The sequence below is a fragment of the Macaca thibetana genome, chromosome 16 (genome assembly GCF_024542745.1).
Source record: "Macaca thibetana thibetana isolate TM-01 chromosome 16, ASM2454274v1, whole genome shotgun sequence".
Lineage (NCBI taxonomy): Eukaryota > Metazoa > Chordata > Mammalia > Primates > Cercopithecidae > Macaca > Macaca thibetana.
Genome location: NC_065593.1, coordinates 32,465,664 through 32,486,391, shown reverse-complemented (window position 1 = coordinate 32,486,391; position 20,728 = coordinate 32,465,664). Strand labels below are relative to the sequence as shown.

Here is a 20,728-nt window from a genome sequence, read left to right as displayed (position 1 = left end):
TCCACCAGGCCTGGAGCCTCCGAGAGTAATAGGGCAGCTGCTGCTCCATGGCCATATGGAGTGTGTCAGTGAATGTTAGTGTACTCCCCAGAGCAGGGGTGGAGGAGTGTGTATGTGTGTGTGCAAATGTGCACATGCACATAGATGCCCATTTCAGGAGGAGACTGGGCAGAACTGTGTCCTGCATGTGGGCACACATCCTTCTGGGCACATCAGCACTTGGCAGTGAGAGTACCAACATGTGTACACATACATATCCACACGTGGGATGATATGCATGTTGGTGTTAGCATCAGTCTATGCAGCAGGGTAGGTAAGTGTGTGAGAAAATGTGTAAATGTAACAAAGACTTTGAAAAGCTGCCTGTGTGTGCTGCTACATGTATCTAGAATCGTGTGCCAGTACAGAAATTTGAATCTACGTTTCTAAAATCTACATTTACATTTACCTGTGAAGGCATGTATATGAAAATATGTACATGGCTGGCTGGCCATGTGACTAAGTGTGACTGGCAGTCTGCGTTTGCAGGGTGCAGGTTTATGTGAGAGAGAAAGGTTTCTGCTGTTTCTATCACACTTCCCCTAAGTAATCACTGGGAAATATATGTGTTGGAAAACTGTATCTTTCATGCCTAAATATATCTCAGCATATATAAATGAAACATGATATTGTGCCGACCGAGATGCTACACATTAACGTTGTTTATCATTGATAGAATTAAATAACCCATGCAAGGCCTTGGTAGCATTTCTTACAATTTTATTTAACACTGTTTTGGCCAAGCAGCACTTGGCAAATACACATACACACTGGCTGACTGTAACAAATGCGCGATTTGTAGGACATAATACACAACACACGAGAAGTATAACAAAACAGTGTCATCTAAAAATTCCAAGTGACCCCCCTCTTTCTTTGGGGCTCCTCTTGTTCCCCTTCCTTTCCCAAACCTGACGAAAACCCATCCCTTCACACTTCCCTAGGAGGTCTCTGCATTCGTGCTAAAGACAGATAAAGTGGAGGGTGAGGATTTGAGGTGGGGGAAGAGATAACACTCCAAGACCTGGTCTCTGGAATGTGTCTACTCCTCCCCAGTCTGTCAGAGGCAGGCCCAAGCCCCAGCATGTGTTAAAACTGAGAGACCAAAGAAAGCATTTTTTATGGATTCTGCAGACCCTCAGCGTTGACTGACATACTTACTTATTCAGAAGGAGGAAAAGGAGCTTCGTACTTATCAGATTGGTAAATCCTTCATTAAAAGATTCATAGAAATGGTTCCTTGCTTTTAACTTGCTTTTCTTTCTTTCTTTCTTTCTTTCTTTCTTTCTTTCTTTCTTTCTTTCTTTCTTTCTTTCTTTCTTTTTTTTTTTTTTTTTTTTTTTTTTTTTTTTTTTTTGAGATGGGGTCTCACTCTGTCACCCAAGCTGGAATGCAGTGAGTGGCATGGTTCTCAGCTCACTGCAACCTTTGCCTCCTGGACTCAAGTGACCTCCCACCTCAGCCTCTCACTCACTTTTCTTTCTTATGGGGAAACTATATTCTTCCTGGAGCCTAAATGAGAACAACCTTGCACACAGTTACAGGCTTGCCAGCTCACCTTTCAAAGTGCGTGCTGGCCGATGGACTAGAATGTTAGCTAAATTATGAATGGCCTGAGGGAAAAGAAAAACTAAGAGGTGGGAAGCTGGGGGCTTCATCTACAAGACCAAACTTGAACATGAGCAAGATGGTAGGACCACCAATGACCATCCTACAAGCTGAAAATGCAAAATGCTTCCTTCCTTAACCGCCACTGGGCAGTGAAATCACATTTAGTCCCCTGAATAGATGGCACTTGTAGGTCTTTTCAAACTTGCCAAGGACTTCTTCATCTCCCGAGAGTCAGGCCAAGATCCCATAGGGAACCTCAAAGGTCTGTTCCCTAGGATCTGTATTTTTGGTTTGGTTTTTAAAAATTTTTTTTTAAGTTTTTATTTTTGGAGATGAGGTCTCACTATGCTGGCCAGGCAGGTCTCGAACTCCTAACCTCAAGCAATCCTCCCATCTCGGTCTCCCAAAGTGCTGGGATTACAGGCCTGAGCCAAGGTGCCCGGCCCGTAGGATCTGTTTTTAACCATCCCTGGGCTTCATTTTGGCACGGCAGTACCAAGATTGAGACAAGAAACTCTTCCCTATGCTTGCTTTCCTGCGTTCTACGTTTCTCTCGCTACTTTTTCTCCTATGGAGACCCGTTAGGACTGTAAAATAAAGGAGGCCAAGTCCAGTTGAAACTGCAATTGGACTTAACTCCACCCCTGTGCCCCAAATCCTCTGCCACCAGCAACGAAGCAGTCATCAGAACTGTCGTTTTAGACAGCCCCCGGCCCCTCTCCAAGGACCAGCAAAGCTATCAGCCAACCTGTTTGGGGGACAGCTGAATGTCAGCACCCGAAAGTATTGTATCATCTTCGCACCGCTGGAGTCAGGAAGCGGGCTCTCCAGAGCCTGGTGCCAGGGGTTGTCTCCTGAGTGAATACAGAAGGAAAAAAAGTTTCCTAACATCTGGATTCAAAGTGAGAACGGTGAAAAGCACCCATCAGTGTGCGTGCAACCCCAACAAACACACACACGCGTGCGTGCGCGCGCACACACACACACACACACCCTGTCCATGCAGACAAAATCATGAATCATCTCCATGGCTGAACGTTTTAGCGTTCAGTAATATTCTCAGAGGCCCAAGGTTTTCAGCCAAATCCCAGGTCTGTGCACAAGGACACTGCATAAATCCCTCCCCTTATGAAAGGCCAGTCTGAGCAGATGGGACCGCTCTTAAGTAAACTGTAGGGCCCTCCCTTCATCCATCTCGGAAGGAGCAGCGGGGGGCTGGCCCTCTCAGCCCCGAGAGCAGAGAGCGGCAGAAGCTGTTAATTCTTGAGGCTAATGTTCACGTCTCCAACTTATCTCTCCGAGGGGAAGTGTCCATTTGACCACACAATCCTCCCTCCTCCCCTACCCTCCCTCAAGGGGAAATCAAATCTTGAAGTGAGACCGGAGGAGCTGCTGCGGAACAGGAGCACGGGAGAGCTGGCGGGGTAGGAGGCGGCGAGAGGCGGAAAGACTCCTCAAACCCAGTTTCTTTCCATGCTAAGGCTGGGGAAATAACATCATGGCAACTACACTTTCCGATAACCCGCCTCATTAATATTTATTAAACAAAAGATTGTTTTAAAGAAGAAAGGGCCAGATAATTAAACACTCAGTGGAGGTAGATGGCATCAGTTGGGCTTCCTCCACCCTGTGCTGGGGGTGGCCCCCACCCGCAGCTTAAGCCGAATGTGTACCCTGTACCGTCAACTTCCCCAGCCCCTGCTCATCTCCCCAGGTGCGTCAGGAAGACACAGGGCAGGTGGAAGGAGAAAGAGACAGACTCGGGCACCCCAGGTGCTCACCAGGAAATGCACGGACTGTGAAATTATACCAGGGCTGGACAACTTACCACCACACTGGAACCCTTGGGGTACTGAAATAATTAACTTGCTAATCAGCTACACCTTGCTCTTTCTTTCTTCCTGGAAAAAAACAATTGCAAATCGCCTTCCCATCAGGTTCCCATGTCAGTCATTTGGAGACCAACAATGCTTTTGAAGAAATACACTCTCTGCCACCACGTACACCGAAGAGGGTCATACCAAGTCAGGCCTCCTCCTCTCCAACCCTTCCCACTAGGCCCAGGGGGCACACAGAGACACAATGTTTTTGGAGATGTAGGGCTTTTTTTTTTTTTCCATCCACAGCACAGAGCTTTGCATCTCCGCTAAGCTTTCTCGCTTTCACCCTCTTTAGCCTGCTTGCTGGCACTAAACAGCAAAGATCCATGTGGAGAAAAGAGGATTGATTAGAATCGTAATAATGATCCCTGGCATTCGTCCGGTGTTAGCGTTCACAAAGTGTTTTCACACATTATCTCATTCGGCCAGAGGAGGTCGGAGCTGGAAAGGACCTCCGTAATCATTTAGCTGAATCCCCTCATATTACAGATGGGAAAACTGAGACCCGGAAAGGCTAAATGTCTTCCCCAATGGCCAGGGACAGTCAGGTCTTCACGCTCCTTGTCTAGGAATCCTGTGCTACTTCTGACCCTCTGAAAAGACGGAAAAAGCGTGGTCACGTTTTTGCTCTACAGTAGATATTAAACAAGTATATATTAATCCAAATGAAAAGAGTAGGACATGAGAATGAATAAAAGCAACTCCTGTAAGAAATGGCTTGGGTGGAGGGGGGGTGGCTGGAAGTGGGGAAGACAATTAGTCTAAGTCCTGAATGGAGCATATTAATTAACAAAGTTCCCCCTCTTTTTGTCCCCCTTCATCTCTCCACTTCTCTCCAGGTTTAAAAATATGAACATTATGCAGTTTAGAATCTAAGGCTTAATTCAGCTGCAGGTCCCGGGAGGAGAGGGAGTCTCTTCTTGGCTACAGATGTGGCACCTACGCTCCCAAGGGTTGGCAGCATGACGGGCTTGTGTGTGCCTCTGTGTCCACTCAAGACATTGGATTTAGCAGTGAAAACCAGGCATCTTGATCCTTTCACAGATCAGATGATTTGCAAATTAATGGCTCTTTTCCCCAAGGCTCTGAGGAGGTTAAAAAAGATTTCTGGTGAAGGAGGGTGGAAAAATGTAACATGGGGAAAGGGAAGGAAAGGAAACTGACATTGGATTTTGTGTCAGGAAAATACTTCCCTGTGAATGGCACTTGTGTGCGTGGACATGGGTCTCTGCATTTCCATGGGGCTGTCATGCCCCCCGTTGCCCGAGCGTGTTAGAAGGTAAGCGGTTCCTTTGTGTGTTCGTTTATTACTAAGCCCAACTCTTTTCTCTCTAAAACTCCTTCTTCTCCCTGTTGAGCTGACCATGCTTCTGGATTTATGAAGAGAGATGTTTTAGCAGAAATCCCCCAGAGTGTCCCATCAGCCCTAAATCCCAGGCCCGCTCACCCCCCCAAGACCCCATGACACACAGCATGCCAACACGGCTTCCTCTTGCCTATGCATTAGCCATCCATTGTGGCAACCTGACATCTCTCACACATAAAACCGTAAGAGAGAAATAAAATATCTGTCTCTTGGCGAAAATAAAGCTTTGCCTCCCTCCTGATGTATAGGATATAAAATAAAGCCTCGGCTCCAATAGTGGGTTTTCCTTATGCCAGAGTTGCCTTTGCATACACGGAGACAATGAAGACGGATGGTTTGGGACGAGGCCCAGCCTCCTGGGGCCACCTTCACCCTCTTTTATTATAGTCTCTCCCCCCTCCCCGCCTTTTTCTTTCTTCTTCACTTTCTTTCCTTTCTGGGCTGGATTTGCCTTTTATATGCCCTTCTCTTTCTTTCCCCTGGAACTTTATTTCTCCTGCTCACTTTCTTTCTAAAGCTTGACAGAGACGGTGAGAAAGGAGCCAAGTTTCTCACCTTCCCAAACATGCCTGCCACCTCTCCTCACCTCCCCCTCTCCGATCCCCAGCTCTCTCTGGACCACCAGCCCCTCCGACTCATTTTGCTGCTACTGCTTTGAGATTCGCTTTGGTCAAATGTACAAATGTTCCCAAGGGACAATTAAAAATGTGTTTAGTGGTTGGGAGGGGGAGTGGATTTTTTTCTAGGGAGCTGCCCGTCCTGCCTCCTTCCTCTCTCTGGGCTGAGTGGTTTATAGATCCCAGCATTTCTTTATTTAGCCTCTGAGGAGGCCAACAGAGCAAAGCTGCCACCTCACAGGGGTGACAGTTGACATTCACCTCCCAAACCCAAGCCTCAAAGCTGCATTACCAGACAGACTGTGCGTGTTGTGCCCCTCCCAGCCAACTCAGCTACCAAGGGGACCATGAAGTCCCAGGCCAGTCCTCTGGCCCTTCTCCCCAGTCTGAAAACTGAGGGTGATATGAGGGAACATAGGGGGCCTTCCCCATGCTCAAACAGAGAGACCAGAACGGTCACCATCACAGTCACAGAGACATGACCACCTTCCTGCCTCTCACACACTTGGCGCTCCTTCTCACAGTGCATAGAGCCCACCTTTCCCTCCTTTGTCCCTAGAGGCCTCGCTCTTGCCTAGTGGCAGCTGTGCCCCTCTGCGCCTCTGTATCTCTCAACCCAAGTCTGAAGAGGGTTGTCTCTGGAAGCCTCTCCCCATCGTTGCCCTGACCTCCCACCGCTCTCCTTCCATCAACCCCAGGCTGCTTCTCAGCCCATTCAAAACCCCACCCGCCCTAGGGGACTGCAGGACACCACCGAGGTCCTTGGAAGAGTTAGTACTGCCTGAAGGAAGGGGGTGCAAGGTCTGGGCCCCTGAGGGAACAACAAGGGAGGGGAGCTTTGATATTGCAGGGAGGTAAGAAATGTCCCAGGGACAGGGGTGGCTTTCAGCCTCTGAAACTAATCTCCCCAGGTGGAGGGCGGTAGAAGAGCTTCAGTGTGTGTGACCCTAATCTGAGGAGATCTTTATTAATGCTGCCCAAAACCTGGAAGGGGAAGGAAGGCAGCAACATCTATGGAACTCTGCCCAAAAGTGGAGGTGGGGGCAGGGCTCAGAGCTGCCAAGTCCAGAAAAAACTCAATCCCAGTCCCAAAGGTCATTAGCTTTGGGGTTCGCTCTCTCTCTGTCTCCCCCTACTTGATATCTCTCCAGATATCGGCAGTGACCACCGCCATTAGGTAAGAGGAGAGAGTCAATTAGTGAGAGGATTAATTACTGTGAGGCACGAGCCCCGTTTGTCTTCCTTACTGGGTGTGAGTGTGTTCAGACAGAGGAACACGGGCACGCACCCAAATACACATTGTTGTCACGCCGTCTTAGACGTTTTATTTATTTGTTGGATTCCTGCCCAGAGCCGCTTTTCCACGGGTGCAGAGTCTCCCACCAAATACGCTGCCTCCTTCCTCCGCACGCATTCGCCTGTCCCAAAACCGCACACCCGCTTCGTGCCTGGAGGACCCTCGGCTCCGCGCCCATCCCCGCGGCCTTCTTCGTGGCTGGGTCTCTTTTCTGTTTCTTTTCCTCCACTCCTCCCCGCATTTCCCCGACAGATCTTTCCTTCCTTTATCCCCGCCTGCTTTTCCGTACTCCGTCTCGTCTTTTCTCTGGGTTTCTGCCTTTATTTTCTTTTCCTGTCCCTCTCTCCTCACTTCTGCCTCTATCTCTCTTTTCTGTTCTTCAACTCAGCGTTTCCCTCGCGAGATTATCCACGCCGTGTCTTTGCTCCGCGGCGCGGAGCTGACTGGCAACGGGGATCTCCACGCTTGACCTCGCTGTTCCACCTGCCCCCTGCACCCGCTCCCCCCCCCCCCCCCCCGCCCCTGCTCCATGCCCAGGGTCCCTCCAGCGCTCGTGGGAAGCCCGAGTTGTTTATCCAGGCCAGGCACACACCGTGACGCCCTGGCCTGCCGGATGCTGCCCTTTCCCAGTCCTGCGGTCCCTGCTCCCCCTTAACCAGACCAAGCCCCCCTTGCTTAGAAAACATGGCCGGGCGCAAAGTGCACACTGGAGCAAGGTGCCAAGCCCCCCACCCAACTTCTCACCTTAAATAGTGCGCTGACCTAGGGATCTCGGGCAAGCCTCCTAACTTGGGCTCCCTGGCAGGAGAAGTGGAGATAGTACCCTTCTCTTCCACCCCCGACTACCCCCTTGCTATACGGTTCAGGGGAGACCGTGACAAAAGCTGTAAAGTACTGCACACGAGTAGATCATTTCCATGAGAGAATGATGGGTGAGATTAAGGCAATTTGAGTCTGGAGAGATCTAGAGGGGAAGGTGAGGCGGGAGACCCTGGCGCTCAGATCCGAGCGACCTTATCCACGCAGTTCCCTGCGTGGCATTACCGCGGCCTCACCGAGTCTGGGCGGAGTTTGCGTGGCCTCTGGGACCGGCAGAGTCCAGGGGTGCTCTTTCCTCCCTCTTCCGGAACGGGTGTAGCTGAGTGTGTACTCCGCATGGGGTAACCTCCTAGAGCCGGCTCCGCCCCAGGTGCCTCCTTTCACGGCCTTATCACTCTTTTCTGCTCCTTGGGCTGTCCTGGAGCAGAAGGGACAGGAGGGAAATGGCCAGGGGGGTGACTGGGCAGGCTCTGTCCATGGGCCGAGCATCATTCTGGAACCTCGTGGGGAAGGAAGGGGGATGGAAGTTTGAGAGGGGCACCTTCAGGCTTCCCAAACTGCAAGGCATCTGGGGAGATCTGGTGCTGATCGTCAAGGAGCTTCTCAAGAAAAGAAACCTGGACAGTGAAAGTCACCTCCTAGGCCCTCTGGGGCCATATCTGGGGGTGACTGGGAGGAGGGTGGAAAGGATTCTGCGGTCACCGAGCTATCAGCGAAAATGATCCCCACGGATCCTGGTCCAGAATGTACAGGTCCTGGGCGGTGTAAGTGGCTGTGGGTCTGTGGAGGACGTTGGGTAGGAAAGCGCTTGCGTAGTTGAGGATGCAGACAATAAGTGTGGCCTGGAAGGTGAGGAGGGAAGGTTGGCGCTCTTCGCTGAACGGACACTGGCTTAAATGCAGAGCTGAGCTGAAAGGCTTCGGAGAAGGTGAATTTAGAAAGCCTGGTCAGTTTTCTCTCCATGTCCCTGCGACCGATTATGTTTTAAAACAAAAGCTCAATGGAAACGAAAACAAAACAAAACCCACCATTAGTCTAATGTGCTGTCCCCGTGGAGGAGTTAAATCTGGACTCCAAACCTAGAATCTGGAGCCAAGAGGCGCACTTTGAGTTGCGCTCCCGACCCCCATTGTAGACGCCAGGGCTGGCTCCTGCGGACCTGTTTACTGAGCCATCTGGACACCAGGAAGAACAGAGCCTGACGCCCTAGAGCGACCGTCCTGTCCTCACCTTCAACTCCCCTGCCTCGCTGGTCCGTCTGTGGAGAGGGGCCTTCTTTCCCCTACACCTAGGTCCCAAGGTTCTTGCTCCCCAAATGGATGGAGCAACCTCCTCCTGCCCACCAGAGGGATGTGACAGGCTTTGCGTTGGGGAAGGGCCGGCAGCTGGGTCCAGCTGTCGTCTGGTAGGTCCCACTGACCGCCCCACACTCCACCGTGACCCCTCTGCTTTGCATGAGAAGGAGCCCAGCTGGGGCAGGGGCGGAGGCGAGCCACCCGGGACTGGGGCCACTATAGATTCCAGAAAGGGGCGGTTGGGTCGAGAGCGCTGGCGGCGAGAACCGGGACAGATGCGGGGGAGGGGAGGAGGGTGAGGACAGCAGGGCTGGATGGGCCCCCTCCCCCTCAGGCCTCACGCAGCGCAGCAGGCTGGGAGGCGCCTGGGAGTCCGGGTGGAGGAAGTGAGGACCCGGTGCCACACGGCTCTTGGCGCTTTCGGGGGTGCCAGAATCCTACCGAGTACCGGTCGGCTTCCGCCGGGAAGTGCCGGGTCCGCAGGAGGAGCGCGAAGCCGAGTCGAGCCCGCGGAGCCCGCCCGCTAGGTCACAGAACCGCCTTCTCCATCCTCTGCCCCGCCCTGCGTCGGGGCCTGGGAGAGACCGGCGGAGGCCGGCGGCGCGCAGGAGCTGACTAGTTCCCTGCGCTCCTCCGGCCGGCAGCCGGGAGCCCACATGTGTATGTGCAAGAAAGTGTGGAGAAGGCGTTAGGGTTCCGGCACCCAGGGGTCAGGGCAGAACGCCAACGAGTCGCACTGCGGGTCTCCGCGGCTTCGGTTTCCATGACATAGTGACGCCGGCGGCAAGGCGGGGGCTGCCTGTGGGCCTCGGGGTTGCTGCGCGGTGCGGGCGGAGTCAGCAAAGGGGCGTTGGCAGAGCCCTAAAACCCCACGGTTCCCCGGAGCGCAAGCCAGATTCGCTGTAGCAGCTTCCCCTTTCGTCCGAAGAGGGTATTCCATCTGTACAGCGGGATTCCCTGCCAGCCCAAGCTCAATGGGACTGCGCTTCCCCGATCATTTTCCCCCTTTCAGCCTCCGCCTGGTCTGCGCATCGCGAGTGGGGTCCAAAGGCCAATTCCACAATACCAGCCAGCTCCGGAGGGACGCCCACCATCATTGTCTTCCATGCTCGGGTGAAATGAGCCTTCCTAGCACTCCTTCCCCCAAAGCACAAAAATGGGGGCAAAAATGGGACCGCCCAGCCCAATCACCTTCAGACTCCACTTCAGGAGAAATCCTGGTTAAGCCCACCCAGAACAGGTGTGGTCGAAACGGAATTTAGGGTTTGACTTGAGTGCTCCGAAAAACTAAAGTAACTCTTCCAGGCGAAGGCACTCTAGACCAGGATCTGTCCGCCACGTCTGGGCAAATGCGCCCCTGGGGGCGGCGGTCCCGAGTTCCTAGCCAGAGAGGGATTAAGGAGTTATGGGTTCCCTGAGGAGTGAACTATGGAGGGTGTGGTTTGCTGTTGTCTGGGAAAGCCGGTGCCAACCCGAAGCCTGGACAGAGGAGGACTGGAATCCGGGCACACGCTGCCCATACACTGCACGCCCATCTACTGCAGCCTCTTCGTGGCGTCCTGGCATCCCGCTCCTCCTTCCCTCTTCCCAACGCCACGACCATCACCCCCAGCCGCCGTTGGAGCCCCCGGTTTCCCGCCTAGTCGTTTGTTTTTGTACGTGAAAGGTGTCTCCGGATCACAGTTTTCTCACAACTTTCTCGCCAGGGTTGCAACTCCTCACCCGTGGCGCTTCCCGGTCCACTCCTTACTGCGCGCCGGCGCCGTGCCTCCGGTCTCCCCGCCCCCATCAGGAAACCGCCCGAATCAACTTTGCGAGAGTGCTCTGTGGGAGACAGACACTCAGCTCGCCCAGGACCCGGACCCTGTGGACTTTGGATGGATTGGGGGAGGGGGCACAGAAAGAGGGACGGGAGGAGGGAGATTCTGCTGCTAAGCGCCCCCTCCCCCTCCAAAGATGTGCACTGTGCCTGGAACAAACTTCCAGGTCTAGAAAGTAAGGGGGGACAATGCCAACAGCCGCTGAATTGCAAAGCCCAGCAGTGCAGCGGAGCCGCCTGGGATTCCGGACCCAGCTGCACCCCAACCTTCCACAAGGCTCGGTCTTGGACTACCCCTACTCTGCAGCAGAACTCTGGCCTCCACCTGCGCCTATTCCCGCTCTCTCTCTGTCCCTCCCATCGAAACCCACGCCTTACCGGAGCAGGAGGGGGCCCGGGCACGGTGCTGCCCGCCGTCCGCGCAGCGCGGGGCCGCGGGTGCCGCCGCCACTGATCCTCTAAACGCGGTCTCCCCGCACTCTCCCGGGCCGGGGGATGCAGAATGGTTTACAGAGGGACCGCGAGGCACTGATTGGTCGCAGGCCGCAGTGACGTCGGCGGGCTCTGCATTAAGGCGAGGGGGCTTCCAGAGCTCAGCCAACAGCCAGGAGCAGTGACCGAGCCGCCGGAGCTGGGGAGAGACGCACCAGGGCGTCGACTGGGCCAGGAGACCAGGGACTGAGGGACGCGCCCGAGGAGGGCCAGCAACGAGCCGCGGCCCGGGCGGCGACAGCGGCGGTCCGCGCGAGCCGTTCCAGCCGCCGGCCTACTGTAGCCGCTGCGCCAGGACATTTTTTTTTTTTAAAGCTCTCCAAGCTGTCCCCCTCCTTCCCGACTCCTCCCGCTGCAAAAGAAAAACAAACAAACAAAAAAAAAACAAAAAAGGAAGGAGGCTAGAAAGGAAACCCAGATTTGCCACCACAACGAAAAAAAGAAGGGGAAAAGGAAAAGGAGAGAAAGTCGAGCGACTGTGGGGTTAGACGGAGGCAGCCAGAGCGTGGGCCGAGCGATGCGGGGCTGTACGCCCAGGCGGCCGCGAGTTGTGACTGGAGCCACGATGCACGGCCAGGCGCGGTGAGAAGCCAGCCCGTAGTGCCTCCCGAAGGAGCCCGGGCGCAGGGAGGGTCGCCCTGAGGACACGGAGGCCGCCAGGCAGGCCAAGGGCCGAGGTGACTGGGCTGGGGCGGTAGGGAAGGAGCGAGTGCGCCTGGCTGCCTCCGCCCGGAGTTGTCCCTCTCTTTTCGATTGACACAAACACTTCTCCAAAAGCGGGGAAACCTAAGCAACAAGAGCAATCAACACCAAGATCTTCCTCCTACCCTCCCCTGTCTCCCTCCCCCCTCGTTCGGCCCTCGCCCCCTCCCCCAGGCCCAGCGCGGGCGCTCGGCGCGTCCGGACCCGCGGCGCGTTGCCGGCAGTTTAGGATCCAAAGCTTCTCTGCTCCTTTTGTTCTTTCCTTTCCTTTTTTTTAAAAAGAGGGGGGAAATCCCAGTGGTGGGCAGCCTGGCACGCACACACTCGCCCTCATACCCCGACAAAAGCAGATGCACTTTGACTTCTGACAGCTCTACCTCAAGCCCGGGAGAACTCAGCGGCGCTTTCCTCGCAACCCGAGCTCGCCTAGTCGTCGTCGTCTTCTTCGTCTCCGTTTTTATTTATTTATTTCCGTTCCCGCCGCCGTTCTCGCCGACCTTCACTCCTCCGCGGGCTCTGGGCAGAAGGGTCGCATTCTCGCCCGCCTGAGACTTCTTTTCCTCGCCCCTGGAGCTGAGGAGGGGCAGCTATAGCCCGGGGCCCCGGGACTCCCCGGCTGCACACTTCACTGAAGCGCCCCCAGGCTCCGATCAGCCTCGTTTTCTCCACCCTACTTTGATTTCCTGGTGCGGGTTTTGGCTTGCACGGCCGAGTGTGTGTCCTCTTTTTGGAGAGACTGGGGAGTTCGTGCCGGTTGTCTTCAGGAGCCCTGGGCTCTACTTTGTCCCGCTCTCTCTGGGCCTCATCAGACCAAACCAAAGACCATGGTTCACTGTGCCGGCTGCAAAAGGCCCATCCTGGACCGCTTTCTCTTGAACGTGCTGGACAGGGCCTGGCACGTCAAGTGCGTCCAGTGTTGTGAATGTAAATGCAACCTGACCGAGAAGTGCTTCTCCAGGGAAGGCAAACTCTACTGCAAGAACGACTTCTTCCGGTGAGTACTTTCCTCCCACGCCTCTGCTGCTGCCTCCCCGCGGGCCCTTCCCGGCCAGCTTCGGATCAGAGGTTAGCGTGGCCTCGCAGCTCAGTTAGGAACTGCTTCTAGAGAGGGCAGCCAAGTCCCGCGGGCGCCAGCCTCTCCGCCAGCTGGCGCGCTGGGAGCTCGGGACGCGGCCCTGCTTGCATCCTGGAAACTATGGGTCTGGGTTTGGCTGCACGTGCCTGGGAAGAAAGGGTCTGAGCCTGACTCTGCCCAGAAGCCCCTTCAAGCTTGGAAGAGACAGGGCAGCCTCGGGCGTTGTAGTCCGTACTGCTGTCTTTCCCGGAGCCAAGCTCTGCAGCAACTGCATTCTCCAGGCCTTCGGGGTTGTTTGCCTTCCAGGCTGAGCCCAGGCTCCCTCCCAGTCACTACCTTTTCCGACCCTGAGCGGTCTTGGCGGGAAGCTCCGAGCCTTTTGCGTAGAGTGTCTGGGCCAAGAACTTGGCCTTAAGGCCGATCCTGCACGCCCGGGGGGTCTTCCCCAAACCCGGACAGGCCTCCGAGTGCAGACCTGGCCAAACTGCCTCACTGTAGCCTGCGAAGTGCCCGGAGTTTTTCCCTGCTCTCCTGGCTGCCGAAGTTGTCTGGTGGTTCGGCTTCAGCCCCAGGCGACTCCGACTCCCACGGGCTCCGCTCAGCAGTCCTTCTAGGAAACTGCCAGCCACAGCCAGCAACCTCCTTGCTGAAACCTGGGGGAAAGCCGAGACCCCCAGCTTGCTGGTGGGGAGACTTCTCCCTACTCCCCTTATCCGTTTAACATTTTAATTATATTATATTACACTCACAATTTTGCCACTCCATCCGCACAAACACACAAGTCAACAGAGAAGAACGGGCGCAAATGCGAATTGTAATTCTACCCTACGGATGTGAAATCTCGCAATTTACTCGGCGTCAGCCGAGTCTCTGGTTTTCTAAGTTTGTGGTCATAGTTCAAACCAGGGAGCAGGGAGGAAGAGGGATTCAAAGCCACTCAGAGGGCCAAGACGTGCTGTCCCCAATGCCGCTCCAGGCTGGGGTTGGGTTGCGTGGAATCATGAAGCAAAGCTCCGTGCTCGCTGGTATTTCGGGAGAACGCGCGGGCTGAGCCTCTGACCCTCCGCGGGCTGCTCGGTTTTCCTCTGCAATGACTGGATCATAGCGGGAGGGTGGCAAACCGTACTCGTACCCGCTGCCAGTGGGTCCCTGAGGCCTGGCCTCCACAACCCGCGGCAGGGCGCCCAGAGCCAGCTCCCGCGGCTCCCGCTTTTGCCAACCTGCCCCGCTTCAGGCAAGAGCGTGGCGGCGGCCCCGCTGTGGCTACGGGGGTCTCTCCGCGGCTATGTTTGTTTACCAACAGCGGGACTAGACCTCGCCAACCCCACGCCTGTGTGCGGGTCCTTTTGCGGTGAAGGAGAGAAAAGCAGCGCTCCGCGCACGTTTATATAAAGCTCTAACTATAATTCGACTTTTCTGAATCTAATAGGAAAATAAGTGTCCCCTGTTCCCCCCCACCCCCCCCACAGGCCACCTTCTTTAGACGATGCATCTTTCCTCTGGGATAACGCTGGGAGTGAGGCTGGGGCTTGGGGGGCAGCTTGGGCCCCTGGCTCTAACCGCGTGTATCTCTTCCCTGACTCTTCCCTGGTGCCGTGCTGTCTCTCCTGCTGCCTCCTCACCTGCTTAACCGGAATTCTGCCTCTCTTTATCTCTCTCTTCCCTTATTTCTCCGCTCCATTTCTCCTCTCCTACTTCCTCCACTTTTTACATCTTCCCCCTCTCGCTGTCATCTTTCTCCCCGCCTGTCTCCCCGCTGCCCCTGGCTGACCCATCCCCGCCCCCGCCCCCGCCCCACCCCCGCAGGTGTTTCGGTACCAAATGCGCAGGCTGCGCGCAGGGCATCTCCCCTAGCGACCTGGTGCGGAGAGCGCGGAGCAAAGTGTTTCACCTGAACTGCTTCACCTGCATGATGTGTAACAAGCAGCTCTCCACTGGCGAGGAGCTCTACATCATCGACGAGAATAAGTTCGTCTGCAAAGAGGATTACCTAAGTAACAGCAGTGTTGCCAAAGAGAACAGCCTTCACTCGGGTGAGGCCCCAATTCCCGGCTGGCTAGGTGCAAGCGGGTCCTGGGGGAGAAAGGCTCGCCAAGGCCCCGGCTCATCTGTCCCTTCCCTCTTCTCAGCCACCACGGGCAGTGACCCCAGTTTGTCTCCGGATTCCCAAGACCCGTCGCAGGACGACGCCAAGGACTCGGAGAGCGCCAACGTGTCAGACAAGGAAGGGGGTAGCAACGAAAATGACGACCAGAACCTGGGCGCCAAGCGGCGGGGACCGCGCACCACCATCAAAGCCAAGCAGCTGGAGACGCTGAAGGCCGCCTTCGCTGCTACACCCAAGCCCACCCGCCACATCCGCGAGCAGCTGGCGCAGGAGACCGGCCTCAACATGCGCGTCATTCAGGTCAGGCCCCGGCGCGCCTCTCCATCCCACAGAGGCCCATATTGCCACTTTGGGCACGCAGGCCGAGCCCGGGAGACCCCAGAATCCAGAGAGAAGTGAGAGATGGAGTCTGAAGGTGGGGTGCCTAGACACATCCCGAGCCTGCAGGACCTATGAAATGCCTGATACCTTAGAGCATCTAGAAAGCCCTCTTCCCGGCCCGACAGAGGTGATCGTGGCAGTGGAGGGGGAGGGGCGGGAGCTCAGCCAGAGACTGGAGGAGGGGAACTGTTGAACACTCTGGAGAGAGTGGGGAGCCCTCTTTCTGCACATACCCCACCCCCATCTCGGGTTCTCAGAGAAGTCTCAGTGTCCCCCAGAGTCAATCAGTGCCTCTACCTTCTGCACAAAGTCAACTCTTTCTAAGTCTGCAACTCCAACTTTGTGATCGTTGCTCCAATTAGACAAGCCCCAGATCAGGGACTTCCCCTCCAAAGAGAGGTGCTTCTGCCAGGAGTCAGCTTTGCTTCCAGCCAGTTGGAGTGAAATGGGGATGGGAGGCCACCTGGAGGCAGCTGGGCCTGTGGGAGGAAAGGAGGTGAGACTGCTGAAGCTCCAGGCCAGGGGAATCTCTGGCTCAGTGCTAGGTGTCCGGTTAACCGGGCCTGGATGCCCTGCGTGGGTGTGGGTGGATGTACCTGCCTGGGAGCCTGGCCGTGCGTGTGCACATGTGTGCAACACGGAAGGCCCTGAGGCCTGCAGGAGACTGTGAGAACCTGTGTGCATGAATGAGAAGTTGTGCGTCTGTGTCACCATTGGCAAGAGGCTGTGGATAAGTATGTTTGGCACTGTGAGATTGTGCATGGGTGTGAAAAGGAGATTGTGGGTTTTGGTATTACAGGCTGTTTCTGTGTCTCTGTCATGGCTGGAGGAGGGTTGCTGCAAGAGACCGTGAAATGGAAGCCCGGTGTGTGTCTGACATTATTTTGGAGAGGCGTAGTCTCTATGTGTGTACAGCCCCAGAGAAACTGTAACTGTGATAGTGTGACTGTTAGAAAAACCCCAGCTATACCACAACTGCCTCCCTCCAGACAGGGCTGCCTGTCCAGGTCCTTCTGTGGGATTCCTGCTCACCATTGATTGGCTCAGGGTCCACCCTGAGTGGTCCTAGTTGGAGATCGCCCCCTCACCACTACCCTACACACACACACACACACACACACACACACACACACACACACACTCGCGCGCGGAGTCGGCCAGCCAGGCGGTGGAGGGGTGTTGGCTAGGCCTGGAGAACCCCGGGGTCGGGAGTGGAGTCTCGGAGGGCTCACCCCGCTGCCATGTGCTGCAGGTCTGGTTCCAGAACCGGCGCTCCAAAGAGCGGAGGATGAAGCAGCTGAGCGCGCTGGGCGCCCGGCGCCACGCCTTTTTCCGCAGTCCGCGCCGGATGCGGCCGCTGGTGGACCGCCTGGAGCCCGGCGAGCTCATCCCCAACGGCCCCTTCTCCTTCTACGGAGGTGGGTGCGCGTCGAGCGGCGGGGCGCGGCCAGGTCGGGGCGGGCTTCGTTAGAAGCGGGTGGCAGCGCGAGGGGCACGCCTCCTTCTCTGTAAGCCACTGGAGAGTCGCGGCGAGTAGGGCGAAGGCTGGGAATAAATCAAGGGGAGGCGGCGAGACCGAGGGCCCAATTCCCGGCCCTGAATGACGGGGTTGGGTGGTAAGGGGCAGCTCCCGGGTTTGCGCCCAGCCTCTTCCCTGCACCCAGGCCCGCAAGGGCTCCCCGCGATCGGCGAGTTCCCCGCGTGGTCTTCCTCAGCCCGCCGAGGGCGCGCCTTCCCTCCCTTTCGGTCCCGCCGGCCCCCGGCCGGGCCCTGACGTCCTGCTCCCTCTCCGCCGCTCCGCAGATTACCAGAGCGAGTACTACGGGCCCGGGGGCAACTACGACTTCTTCCCGCAAGGCCCCCCGTCCTCGCAGGCCCAGACGCCAGTGGACCTACCCTTCGTGCCGTCGTCTGGGCCGTCCGGGACGCCCCTGGGTGGCCTGGAGCACCCTCTGCCGGGCCACCACCCGTCGAGCGAGGCGCAGCGGTTCACCGACATCCTGGCGCACCCACCCGGCGACTCGCCCAGCCCCGAGCCCAGCCTGCCCGGGCCTCTGCACTCCATGTCGGCCGAGGTCTTTGGGCCTAGCCCGCCCTTCTCGTCGCTGTCGGTCAACGGTGGGGCAAGCTACGGGAATCACCTGTCCCACCCCCCCGAAATGAACGAGGCGGCCGTGTGGTAGCGGGGTCTTGCACGGTCTGCGGAGTTCGTGGTTGTACAGAAATGAACCTTTATTTAAGAAAAACAGAAAAAAGAAAAAAACATAAAAAGCAAGTCCCCACCCCCTTCCTCCAGCCTCGACAACCATTCTCCTTCCGGATGGAAAAGGGGGACACGAAATAGCATCCAAATCGGCCTCGAGGTGGGATTGGGATCCGCGCACTGGCTCTCGACGTGCAGAACTGGAGCTCCCCAAGGGAAATGCAGACCTCTCCCCAACTCCCACCTGGACCTAGATCCGTGGACAGACCCCGCGGGCGTGTGCGCCCGGCAGGCGGGTGGCGAAAAGACGTCCAGGGCAGCCGCGGGTGCGCACAGCCATTGGCGATGCCAGGAGCCCTGGGGAGGGAGGCCGTGAGCACAACCATGAGGGAGGTGAAGCGGCCCGGGGGCGCTCCCGGGTCAGCCAAGAGGGTTCTAGCTCTGGGATATCCCTTATTAGTGTTGTCTCAGAGTTCAACAACAACGACAACAAACTCTTATAGCTTCAGAAACGCCGACCTGCCATGCATCAGGTGGGACTATATATATTTTTTTTGTCTATCTGGATTTTTGGTTTTTGTTTTTGCCAAAATTGCAAAATTCTAAATGTAAAGCCCTCCGTATCAACTCTTCTACCTTCACAAAACTACACACACACACATAAACACATACACGGACACACTCGGTAGGATGGTCTCCAGCCAGACCGCTCAGTAAAATGACTTGAACATCAGCTGTACAAGAAAAGTATTCTACCTTCACACACAAAAAAGTTAAAAAAAAAAAAAAAAACTATTGAACTAAAAACAGTCAACTGTTTACGTATAATGTTAAATTCAGGAGTTCAGTGTTTTACTAATATATCCTGTTTTCAAACCTCTTGTTCGAAAACAAAATGTTTTGAGCAATCAACCAAAATTGTTCCTTTTCTTTTCCTGTAGATGTTCTGACAGATTTGCAGGGCTTTTGGCTCACTGTGCTAGTATGTAAAAAGGTGTTGTTTACACGAGGCAAAGAGAAAACATGCTATTCAGACAGTTGCCAAATAGAATAATTATAGCACAAATACTGTAAAGGTGCCTGGCACCAGCAACCTGAGAAAGTGTTAAAAAAAAAAAAAAAAAAAGTGTTACAAGGTTTAAAAAAAAAACATCTTTGCTAATTTTTGTCCTGTTGAACATTCATGGAATTGTTAATATGACTTATATAGACCCACACAGGTTTTATTTTTGTGTCTTTAAAATAAAAGTCCAAAATATTTAAATTTTATGGTCAAATATGCAGTCAACAGCTGCTACTTTTTCTTTATATATTAAATTTCTCATATGTCTTTTATTGTTCTAATAAACCTAAGCTTGTGTGACCTCCAGTGCATATTAGACCATTCACTGTATGAAAGAAAACATGTTGAATAAATTTGTGAGTTTTTAATAAAAATAGAAAACCTGATGTTTACATAATTGGCGTGTTATTTGATGTGTTCAAAGGGGAGCCCTGATGGGGAGCTGAATGGGTCCTCAGAAGCCAGGTGGAAAACAGAGGCAGGATTGGGGTAATATATCTGTCTTTGCCTTGGCTGTGGCTGAAACCTTTTGCTAATGCCAGCCAAGCTTTTCTCTGTGGCTTCCTGCTGTTATTAGCTACAGATTTGCATCCTGTGGATTTAACTGATATCGTTGAAGAGATGTTTGCTGATAAGTTAATATAGAACTTGAAATAGAAATCAAATCCATGGCTAAAAAATGAGTGGTCCAGGTCTGTGATTAGGCATGAGATCCAAGGCATTCCCTCTTTCACTCTCCCTGCACATGCAAAACTGGGCTTGTGAAGATCAGATACTTGTAAATACATAGTTAGAGATGGTCCTTTTCAGTTTCAATTCATTTCCCATAGATAATCTGGCTTTCTAATTTGGTGGTTTGAAAGATAATGTAAAGGCTTTCTAATTTGGTCGTTTGAAAGATAATATAAAATGAAGGTATAGTACAACTAGAAATGAAATATTTTAATCCCTTTCACAGAACTGATATGAAATTGTTGTTTTGTAGTATTTGTTACCTTTGAAGTTCCCCAGAAGGAAAACTATTTTGCCTGGCACAAGATACATATTAGCTTCTCTGAAAGATGAACAAAAATTACTAATATAGAAATCAAATTTCAACTGGGAGTTACCAAAAGCTTCTAAAAGTAGCTCAATTCTTTCCAGTCCTTCATTAGACTTGGAAGAAATTTGAGTATTTTATCTACTATGAAATACTCTTGTGGATGTTTGTGTTTCAGTATCAGATGCTATTAGAGTTCCAGGATTTCTTTTCCATATCACCGAGATTTCACTCTGGATTATTTATTTCCTTATTTAAAATGTCAAAGGTTTGACATTAAATGGTATATAATTTCCAGTGCTGTTTTCAAATTTTGTTAAGACACAGCCAGGTTTATTTTTCCTGCAGAGAAGGCTTTAAAATAAGCAATATTTCACTGCATCCATATGATGGCTTATCTAATGGGGGAAGAGGCTATCCGGGAGGAATCTGGTAGTGTTCTTTCAGAAATAAAAATGTATGAAATACAAAGGAGACTTTTGAAATTCCCAGCCTCTGCACACAGCACACTTCTTTATTTGCTTTATATGCAATCACTGGATCGGCTTGTTTTTACCTTTTTAGCATTTATATACATTATATCATAGCTAACTTTCGTTATTAGCCTCTACTCTCTAGCCCCCTTTAAAGACATTCATTGAAATGAACTGCGCTCATTGGGAAGCTGCTTTTTCCTATCAAGGCTGCTGAATTATTTAGCAGCTTTATTGTGGAATCGGGGTATTTGATAAGAAGCGTTTTCGAGTTGGGCACACGATGTGGATTCGATTCTTCTTAACTCCGTGGCAGTGGCGCAGTCTCTCCCCTCAGCGCGGGATTCAGAATCCTGGCGAAAACCCGAACAGGTGGCAACGCTCAGCAGTCAAATTTGGAACCGAGGGCCCCGAGGAGGAGGCCTGGAAATGTCAGGGCCTGTTCTCCTT

General features: G+C 53.7%; 2 protein-coding genes and 1 long non-coding RNA gene across 3 annotated transcripts in view; 2 read left to right on the top strand and 1 right to left on the bottom strand.

The window, feature by feature from the left end:
• The window catches only part of LOC126939355 (uncharacterized), a 30,709-nt gene extending 19,485 nt beyond the window's left edge, over positions 1–11,224 (bottom strand). The window contains exons 1-2 of the long non-coding RNA XR_007720354.1: positions 11,122–11,224; positions 2,399–2,504 (exon numbers count right to left, since the gene is read on the bottom strand). This is a non-coding gene — a long non-coding RNA (uncharacterized LOC126939355). The remainder of the gene's footprint in view (positions 1–2,398; positions 2,505–11,121) is intronic.
• TADA2A (transcriptional adaptor 2A) overlaps positions 10,919–20,728 on the top strand; it is a 556,520-nt gene continuing 546,710 nt past the window's right edge. Inside the window, exon 1 of the mRNA XM_050764615.1 lies at positions 10,919–10,929. The gene's annotated coding sequence lies outside the window, so the exon portion shown is untranslated. The remainder of the gene's footprint in view (positions 10,930–20,728) is intronic.
• On the top strand, positions 11,210–19,158 carry LHX1 (LIM homeobox 1). The gene is made up of 5 exons (XM_050764616.1): positions 11,210–12,931; positions 14,819–15,045; positions 15,142–15,419; positions 16,753–16,918; positions 17,304–19,158. Exons 1-5 carry the CDS (start codon positions 12,762–12,764, stop codon positions 17,681–17,683), a joined length of 1,221 nt encoding a protein of 406 aa, XP_050620573.1. The 5' UTR covers positions 11,210–12,761; the 3' UTR covers positions 17,684–19,158.

Bases quoted from the DNA above. Each gene is read 5' to 3' on its own strand.
- LHX1 (XM_050764616.1), top strand. From the start codon at position 12,762: ATGGTTCACTGTGCCGGCTGCAAAAGGCCCATCCTGGACCGCTTTCTC. The intron at 12,932-14,818 runs GTGAGTACTTTC...CCACCCCCGCAG, and splicing joins TGCAAGAACGACTTCTTCCG to GTGTTTCGGTACCAAATGCG. The intron at 15,046-15,141 runs GTGAGGCCCCAA...CCCTCTTCTCAG, and splicing joins AGAGAACAGCCTTCACTCGG to CCACCACGGGCAGTGACCCC.